Here is an 8,658-nt window from a genome sequence, read left to right on the forward strand (position 1 = left end):
TTTCCTGTCATTTACAAACCATGTTCCAGGTTCCTGGAGGGCCTTTCCTTTCTATAGTCTCCTTCGATGATGCAGCATTTGATGATCTTCAAAGTGAAAATTACCTATAAACAAGTTGCAGAACCTATTTAGCTCCCTCCCAAGACTCTGCAGCCTCAGCCCTGCCCGATTAACTCTTTGGGCTACACAGCCCAGTTAAAACCTCCACTTGCCAGGTGAGGGAGTGTTACGGATCCATCCACACAACCTTCATCATCACCGACATGTAGGAAGTGCGTGTTTGCTTGGGACTGGAATAACACAAATGGATTTTTTCCCGTTATAGCTAGGTTGATTGTGTTCAACATGGTCACCTATGGAGAACAACCAGTCCATACACCTGCTCCTCACCAGGCAGCTAAACCTCTGAAATGAGAAACTACGGAAGAAGTGCAGGCTCATCATCTCACACCTTGACTGCTAACCTGTCTAACCTGAGGATTACCTTAACTGGCTTTCCTCCCACTCCACCAGAGACAAGCACAAGCAAGACGTTATGTGCAGAACTCCAAATCTGCCAAGGGATAAAAATCCATGTCCTTGCAAAACAAAATCCAGTTCCAGAAACTCACATTTCATTATTTTAATTCATTTTTATTGATACAAACTGCAGTTTCACCAGTAAGATTCACGCTTTGGGCAAATCATTCATTCTTTTTCCTCGCATATTTTCCCCAATGAGTAGGAAACATTTTTAAATTCCAATCATTCATGACACGTGCCAAGGACATACATAAGCCTTAGATGAAGTATGGCCCATCATCACATACCTGGAAAGGGAAATCAGCCATTTTCCATGGCGCATTTTGTTCTCACCTGCATGAAACTAGCAGGAGAGGTAACGTTTAGATGAGGTAGCCAAACACCACAGACAGTCCCTCGGTAGCATACAGAGATGCGTACATACATTTTAAGACGAAGTCTGAATGCTTAAGGTAAATAAAACTTAAAGTTTCACCTACTCAACTTCAGGGGAAAAAAAGTAAAAAGGAAGAACAATTAAAAATAACAGAAAGCCAGTCACCTAATTCATAAGCTGGTCCAAGCAGTAAGAACCTGTTCCAAAGTGCACTAGAATTAGAGTTTCACAGACAGAAACTGAATGGAATAGTAAAATTAAAAAAAACCAACCAAACAAAAAACCCCAACAAACCCCAAACTCCAAACCCCAAAACACTGAACAATTTGCTTTTAAATGCAATTTCTCAAAATTCAAAATGGCAGGGTTTTTTTTTTTAAGTTTCATTAAAGACAATTTTTTTCTGCTTATGAAAGGAGGTGAAGGAAAAAAAAAAAGAGGAATGAAAGTTTAGATTCCGTATTCTGATCAAAACTACAAAATATTTTCCAAACAACAAAGCAGCAGCTGTTTCCTGAGACAGTAAGTTAGCTAGCAGGGGAGAGAGAGAGAGAGAGAGACAAGCTGATTACGATATATTACTATATACAGTGGCTGTTAATTTGGACCATTCACAGCCTATTACATGAATATCCTGACGTCCTGCTCCATACAACATGGAAGTGTTTTTCCCAGAATTTGCAGTTGGAGCAGCACCCTGAGCAATCAGTGGGAGCAGTTGGACCAGGCTCTTGCTTGTAGTTACAAACCACTCATGACCCCCAAATTTATATTTACTCTTGCAGATTCCATTCCTTGCCTTGCAGTAAACCAGGATATTACCATACATCAATTAACACGTAAGAAGATACAAGGTATTTCTAAAAACTTGACTGTAACTCACTCCTTTAAATTTGTTTCAAAAAATTCAAGGCCACCATGTCATAAAGTACACAAGCAAGAGACTGGAGTATATTTACAGGACAGTACCAAAAATTGGAACTATTGGAAAAGGGATTGCCAACAGCTTTCACTCAACAGGTTTCAGGCAAGTTCTGTGTAGCTCTTCCTTTTGCCCCTGTGGTTCTCTATAGTCTCTTAAGTAGTTACCTTGCTCAAGAGCAAGAGAGGTTCAGATTGCAGAGTCTGAACATAAATGCCATATTTAACACAAAATGAGGCAATGCCAGGAACTCTATTAGAAAGATAATGCACAGGAGTGTTTTAGAAGATAAAATTTCAGCATTGGGTTCGCTTTGTTCCCAGAGGATGGGAGGAGACTGGAAAGAGAAAAGGCCACCTGGTGTCTTAGGAAAATACTCAACTATCAGGCATATCATCAAAGCTGAGAAAACTTTTCAAGAGAATTGGAATTTTAAGAGTCTGGGGATAAGAAGCCTTGCCTGAGTCTTTCTGAAATGGAGTTGTCCTTTAAACAGCAAAGAATCCTTTCTGAAGAAGGGCTTCAGTGTGAATGAAGCCAAAGCTGGAAAACGAGGGGACTGCCCCAGCCATTTATTAATGTCAAATATGCTGTCTCATGAATCAGGGCAGTTTGTCTGTTTTGGAAGCCTTACAGAAAGCCCACTGCACCTGGCTTGTTGAGCTCAGCATCAGGCTTTAGGCTGATCCAAGAGGATAGCTGCATTCTGTGTTTTGAATAGTTTGTCCCGCAAACCATTTTTTTAAAAAGGCTTTTATTGAAGAGCCATCAGCAAACAGATCATGCAGAATTTGAACAATACACAGAATGGGGGGAGGGGGAACCCACACAAGGCACAGCCCCAATTATTTGTCACTTCATAAGATCTAGCCAGCACAAGTGTCACATTTGCTCTTCAAGAGAATAGCTTCGAAAGCTTCCTGATTTGAAAAACCTAAGTGTTTGTGGAGGATACACACATACACAAAATATACCCCGAGTTTTCTTTGGCAACCATCATCACAGTGGCAGATATTTCAGGATTAGGACAAACAGCAAAGGAAGAAATAAAACCCTGATGCAGATTGTGCGTGCTCAGCCAGTTATCAGCAGAGTGAGTGCGGGCCCAGCCCTGACCATTCAGTACAGCGCAGAATGGAAAAGCCACCTAAGGCAGCTTTGATTAATAAGCTGCCAGAAAACTAAGGAAAAAAAGAGAAAAGATATTTACTTCTTTTCCAGCACTGATTCAAAAGGGTAAGGGCTGTTTAGTTTCTTTACAAACGGCACAGCCAATTTCCCCACGCCTTCCCTACCTCTCCACCAAACATCACAGTAAGATGTGATTTCTGTTCCCCCATTATCTCCATGCCCCTGCCATGACAGTTTACACCAGCTGAGGATGTCTGAAATTCAATCCCACTGAAGGCAGCAGGAGTTTCATCATCAACAGCACTGCCATTTAATCCACTGTATATAGCAGCAGTCAGGACAATCACCTAACGCAGCGAGGAAGGCATCAAGCCTAGAACAGGAACCCTTTACTTTATGGTAAAGTACAGCATTTGAGAAGAGCAGAAGAGGAAAGCAAGCCAGAGCAGGCATCTCAATCCTTTGACTAAAGTTTACTATCTGACAACGCTCTCCATTTGTCTGCTGCCTGCTTCTCTCATGGGCACAAGCAATGGTTAGCACTGCAACATAGGTGAGGAAGCAGGAGTGAAATGTTCAGATGACCATGCGATAAGGCCTGGCCCTGCTCCCAGCAAAGCCAACGGAGGTATAATGGACACAGTTGTTGCAGTACCACTTCAGTGGCTGTGCCTGGCCTTTTCAATCCACTGCTTCATGTAGCAGATTTCCAAGGCTCGAGCTTGCTGCACAGATTTGGGGTCCAAAGGGTTGCGGCTGCGTAGGTCCAGGTGATGGGCTCCATCTGGGATCACAATTGCCACGAGGGAATCGGTGATGTTCTGGGTCACCCCACCTGCAGACCACGGGTCCAGGCCACCGTTGCTGTAAGGAAAGAATCTCTCTCATTAGGGTACGTCTGCACAGCAGACAGCAGTGGGGCTGCAGCTCACATCAGCATATCCACGTTGACTTTCAACTAGTTTTGCGTATGTACAGACAGAAACAGAGCTCAGCCCTGTCTCAATGTCTTGTGCCCACTCCTCTGCTGAGAGAAGCCTTCTTGACAGAGATATGGAGCTATTAGCAACTTAAGCAAAGCTTAAGTTCTGTCATTAATTATCTGCTAATTCAGATAATAACCTATAATAGTGCCACAGCCTCTGGGGATATATCTGCTGCCACCCGTCATTGTCATAAAAGGGTTCCCCTGTATGAAGACATGTCCAAATTCCCAAATCAAAGCACTTTGCTTTCCTTCTTCACAGCCTACCATAAACTAATAACCAACTGGACCCTTTAGAGCTGAATTTTCAGGAAGTTCTATCTTTTGTTGTCTCAGCTGTGTGCCAACCTGGTTTTGCAAAGAAATACTCGGTCCTTCCGTTAGTCTCCTTATTTCTAGTAACAACTATATTAAAACAAAGCTTTTATCCCTCAAGAAACTGCCTAAAGTGACTCTTCCTCTGTGACAGGACAATTTAATGCAATTTACTCTGCCTCCTCCCTCACCCCAAATCAATTAAAGGATTCCTTGCACTGTAGATCTGGCTCCAAATAATGCCTGGTCCATGGAGCAAGCCAATGGCTGAACTGAGGTGAGAGTTTCGCATCTCTCATTCCTAGCTTTGGACTTGACCCAGTAATCCCTACTACATCTTATCTTCCTTTACCGCAACGTTCTTCCCACGGGTGGTCCATCCTTCTGCACAAAGAAATCAACATCTGTATACTTATGGAACTATGCAAATCTAGATCTGTTCCTCACTTAAAACACTGGACCTGCCCACAAAAGGAAACATTAGAGGTGGGCTATTGTATGTCAGTGTAAATTTCTAGGAGGATCCAAGAAATCAAAACATCCTTGGACATTAAGAGATATGCAGCTAGAAAAATACCACAATGGCAGAAAATATCAGAAAGAAATAATGAGTAAAAAAGAGTTCTGTAGAAATAAGTAAGAGTAAAAACCTGAACTAATACTTTATTTGTTTCTCCATTGGAAAAAAAAAAAAAACACACAAGTATCTTGAATCTCTGTAGTTCTTTATTTTCAGTGATTCTAAATATGACTTAGGAGAAGAGAAACATTTTGTATCTGCAAAACAAAAAGATACAGAGCTGCCCAATAGGCAAAAAGCATTGGATTTAAAAGGTCGCCTGAATCAGTAGAGCACCTTGGCAACAGGGGGATGAGTTGCTGAGAGACCCAAGATGTACACGGACTTGGATCTTTTGGTCCCAGTCATGTGGAAACTAAGTATGCCACAAGAAAACAACACTGTCTCTGACTTCTCTGGGAGTTTCTGGCTGCGTCCTCTGCAGCTCCTGCCAAATGATGGCACCAGAGGCACTGACGCAATTTGGGAAGTGATACTTGTTGAGAGGAGGGGGGATGGAGGGCTCACCACAAAATAATCCTAAGTCTTAACTGTTTTACAGAATAAGATAATTCAGTACCAACTGGAATGGATTATTTGTGTTAAAACTAAGCACGCATGTAAGTACTCAGTTGCCCATCTTACAGCACAGGAGTTTACCAATGTAAACAGAAGAAGTAAAAGAAAAGAAAGAATAAAAAAGTCAGCCATTCCTTTCTAGCAGTGGCCAGGGAAGTAGGGCTTCAGAAAAAAACCTAATGCAAAATATCAGCACGCTAGTCCTGTTTTCAATTCATCATATTTCCTTGACAGCATAAATAGGGTCCTGCCTATCCCACAGCAAACAGTTCCCTTTCCCATCATCTCTTCAGAGCCTCCTCAGTCCTCCAGCCCTGCCCAGAACAAGGAGAGGTTTTACTCAATCTTAGCAGCACTGTCTGTGCATCCTTTTTTAACATGCCCACTCTCCACAACTGCCAAGTTTCCTTTTCTTCACTTTTTTTCCTCTCATCTTTTCTCTTCAGCCAGGCATTGTTCTGCCTCCTCTCCTTTTCCTCTATTCCCTTCTTTTATGCTAACAGTCCCCCCTTCTGCACACTAGCTCCAGTATCTCTCAAAACAAGCCTTCCCTTTCTGCCTCTCCCCTGCCAGTACAGAACTGGATAGGTGGGTGCCCTAACTTAGAAGCATACAATGCAGGTGTGATCCATCCAGATTGAAAAACACCAATTTTTAGACCGCACACCAAATTTCATACTGTCTGACATAACCTGGGCTGATTTTGACTATCACAGTATGTTGATGACGAAACACTACCAATTGCTACAAGCTCTCTGCCACCACATGCATGAACAGTGTTAAAATGCCGTTTCCACTACTGTGCAGCACTTCCAGACCAAGTACAGAGCATGTTCCAGTAAGAGCATCAGGAGTGGAAACTGGTGGAAAAGAAAGGGCAAACAGGGCTCTGGAAACCCCAACTTCCTCAAACTAGTGTTTTAATAAAGATGTGCTGCCCAGGACAGGCAAGTAATATCTGCCTACAGCCTAAGTAACCACACACACACTAGACACCTCCAAGAAGGTACCAAAGTGGCAATGGAGATTCCTGCGTCGATACCATACAATATATACAACACGGCGTGAATCTGCAGAGCGATGCACTGCCCGCAGAGGGAGAAGCAGCAACACCAGTTCAAGCATCCTGGCCAAATCCCACTGCGGCTGGATAAACCCACCCTACAGTGGTTCTCTTTAGATGGAGTATTCTTCCCTTCCTGTGTTAAACTGCTGTGCAAGTTGCCTGACACTTGAAACACAGTGCTTTTTACCCCACAGGGAACCACATCCCCTGGTAAATATAGGGATATTTTTTGTAAAGCACTCTGTGATGTTTGAGGATAAAAGACTCTTATATAAAACGTACAGTGTTGACAATGTATTTGTTTGAAGAGAAACAACCCAGCTTGAGATCCAAAGCTTTGTGTGTACAGCACTACTTCTTCATTCATTTGGTTGCTTTCAAGCTTTTCTCATTTCAAGCTCCTTCAGCTGGCATAAATTCTCAAACACTTACTTAGATTTGTTTGCTTGTCTATCGCTTACAAAGCGGAATTCTACTGTACAGAGCTGTGAAGCCTTAGAAATAAGCAACACTGCAGAAATTAAGTTAAACCAACAAGTTTTCCAAAAAAGGGTGGCATTTCTCACTCTAGAGCAGATATCCTGCTGGGACAGAAACAGCAAGAGACAAACAAGAGGAAAGCAACAGGCCTTTGGAGCCAAACAGAACAATGCTAACAGCTGAAATCCAGAGAATAATCCCCAATTCAAATGAGGACTTTCTACTTTTAAAATACACACCTATTTACCACGTCCAACAGACTAATTTTGAGTTTTGTCTAAAGAAGTGGGAGGGGTTTTTTTGAAAAGGCCTTGCACAATTTTAACCAGAGTACAGAGGAATATATATCCAGGAGCTGCTGTCAGTGGGCAATCAGTACAGCAAGTCAGAACTCCTGAAGCACAGGCTTCAATGGGTTTATTAAATGCCTTCCTACCACGAAACAACCTAATGAACAGCCAGTACTTAGCTGTTCAAAATTTTGTATCACCTCACAGCAAAAGTATCTTTAAAGAAAAGCAGAGTTTAACCTTAAAAATAAGGAAAGTGAAGGCTGAGTAGAGAGCAAGCAGCATGCACTAGTTTTTGCACTAGACTCAAACATTTATCACTTTTTGTCCACATACAAAGATGTTTCACACAAATTTCTGTTGTATTACCAATATGCCTTGCTAGAATGGAAACATCTCTTTGTATTTGGATCTTACACAAGTTTTTTGAAACTTGTCTAATTACCACTAAAAGAAAAGGGCAATTGGCAGTGACAGGAAAGCTCCCCAAGTTACTTCCCTCTCTTTTCTGTATCAAAGGGAAAAAGGAACATCACGCCAGCCCCTCCGCAAGGCTATCACCCAGAGCAACAATTTTAGTGACTGAGATCCTGTGTTATAGCTAGAGCTTGTTTAGCCTTCCCTTTTATGTGGAAGAAACAGTGCTTTGGCGTCATAAAAGCTAGACAGATTTACCAGCATGGGAAACCTGGACTTTGGCCACAAGATAAGAAGGAATCCACATGGGAAAAAAATTACATTTGGCAGAATCCCAACCCAGATTCTTCTTTTAGAGTCACACAAGCGTGACAGAACAGTTAGCTTCTTTGGCCACTGCAGACTGACCATTTTACTCTCAAGAGCAACACAAAGCATGCCCATCATTTATTCAGCTGGAGCGTTGGAGACAGGTCCTTTTCCTACTTAGGGCAGGCTATCTGCACTGACAACCCAAACTGGTAGAAGACTCCACTCTAGAAGCTGAAACAAGGCTCACCTGAAGACGATGTTGCTGTGTGAACTGATGTTTTTCCCTCCATACATAGAAAGAATCCAAGAGGGGCGAGGCCTCACACCCCACACCCTGTAACACTCTTCTGAAAGTGCATCAAAGTCCCATTTCTGAGGCTCGAACATGTCATTGACGCCATCTGTGCACATGGGCATCACCATCTCAGTGCAAGCCTGAAAAAAAGAGCAGGGCAACAAGATGTATTCCCGGGAGACTGTCCAATAGCTGTTAGTGCAGTATTTAAACAAAAAAGCTCGAACAAGATTTGATCAGTAATTACTGTCAAGCTATCATAGAATCATTTAGGTTGGAAAAGACCCTTAAGATTGAGTCCGACCGTAAATCTAACAGTGCCAAGTCCACCACTAAACCATGTTCCTAAGCACCACATCTACATGTCTTTTAAATACCTCCAGGGATGGTGACTCCACCACTGCCCTGG

The 8,658-nt window shown here is 42.5% G+C and overlaps 1 protein-coding gene across 1 annotated transcript; it reads right to left on the bottom strand.

Annotated features, from left to right (window-relative positions):
• Positions 1 to 3,507: 3,507 nt before the first annotated feature.
• On the bottom strand, positions 3,508 to 8,386 carry LOC104079734 (lysosomal Pro-X carboxypeptidase-like). Its single transcript, XM_009581869.1, has 2 exons — positions 8,202 to 8,386; positions 3,508 to 3,815 (listed from the first exon to the last, which is right to left on the bottom strand). Exons 1-2 carry the CDS (start codon positions 8,375 to 8,377, stop codon positions 3,611 to 3,613), a joined length of 381 nt encoding a protein of 126 aa, XP_009580164.1. The 5' UTR covers positions 8,378 to 8,386; the 3' UTR covers positions 3,508 to 3,610.
• Between the last annotated feature and the right edge of the window lie 272 nt (positions 8,387 to 8,658).

The sequence above is a fragment of the Fulmarus glacialis genome, unplaced genomic scaffold (assembly GCF_000690835.1).
Source record: "Fulmarus glacialis isolate BGI_N327 unplaced genomic scaffold, ASM69083v1 scaffold5367, whole genome shotgun sequence".
Lineage (NCBI taxonomy): Eukaryota > Metazoa > Chordata > Aves > Procellariiformes > Procellariidae > Fulmarus > Fulmarus glacialis.

Coding starts and splice junctions, on each gene's coding strand:
- LOC104079734 (XM_009581869.1), bottom strand. CDS start 8,377: ATGGTGATGCCCATGTGCACAGATGGCGTCAATGACATGTTCGAGCCT. Junction 3,816..8,201: donor CACAGCAACATCGTCTTCAG/GTGAGCCTTGTT, acceptor CTTTCCTTACAG/CAACGGTGGCCTGGACCCGT.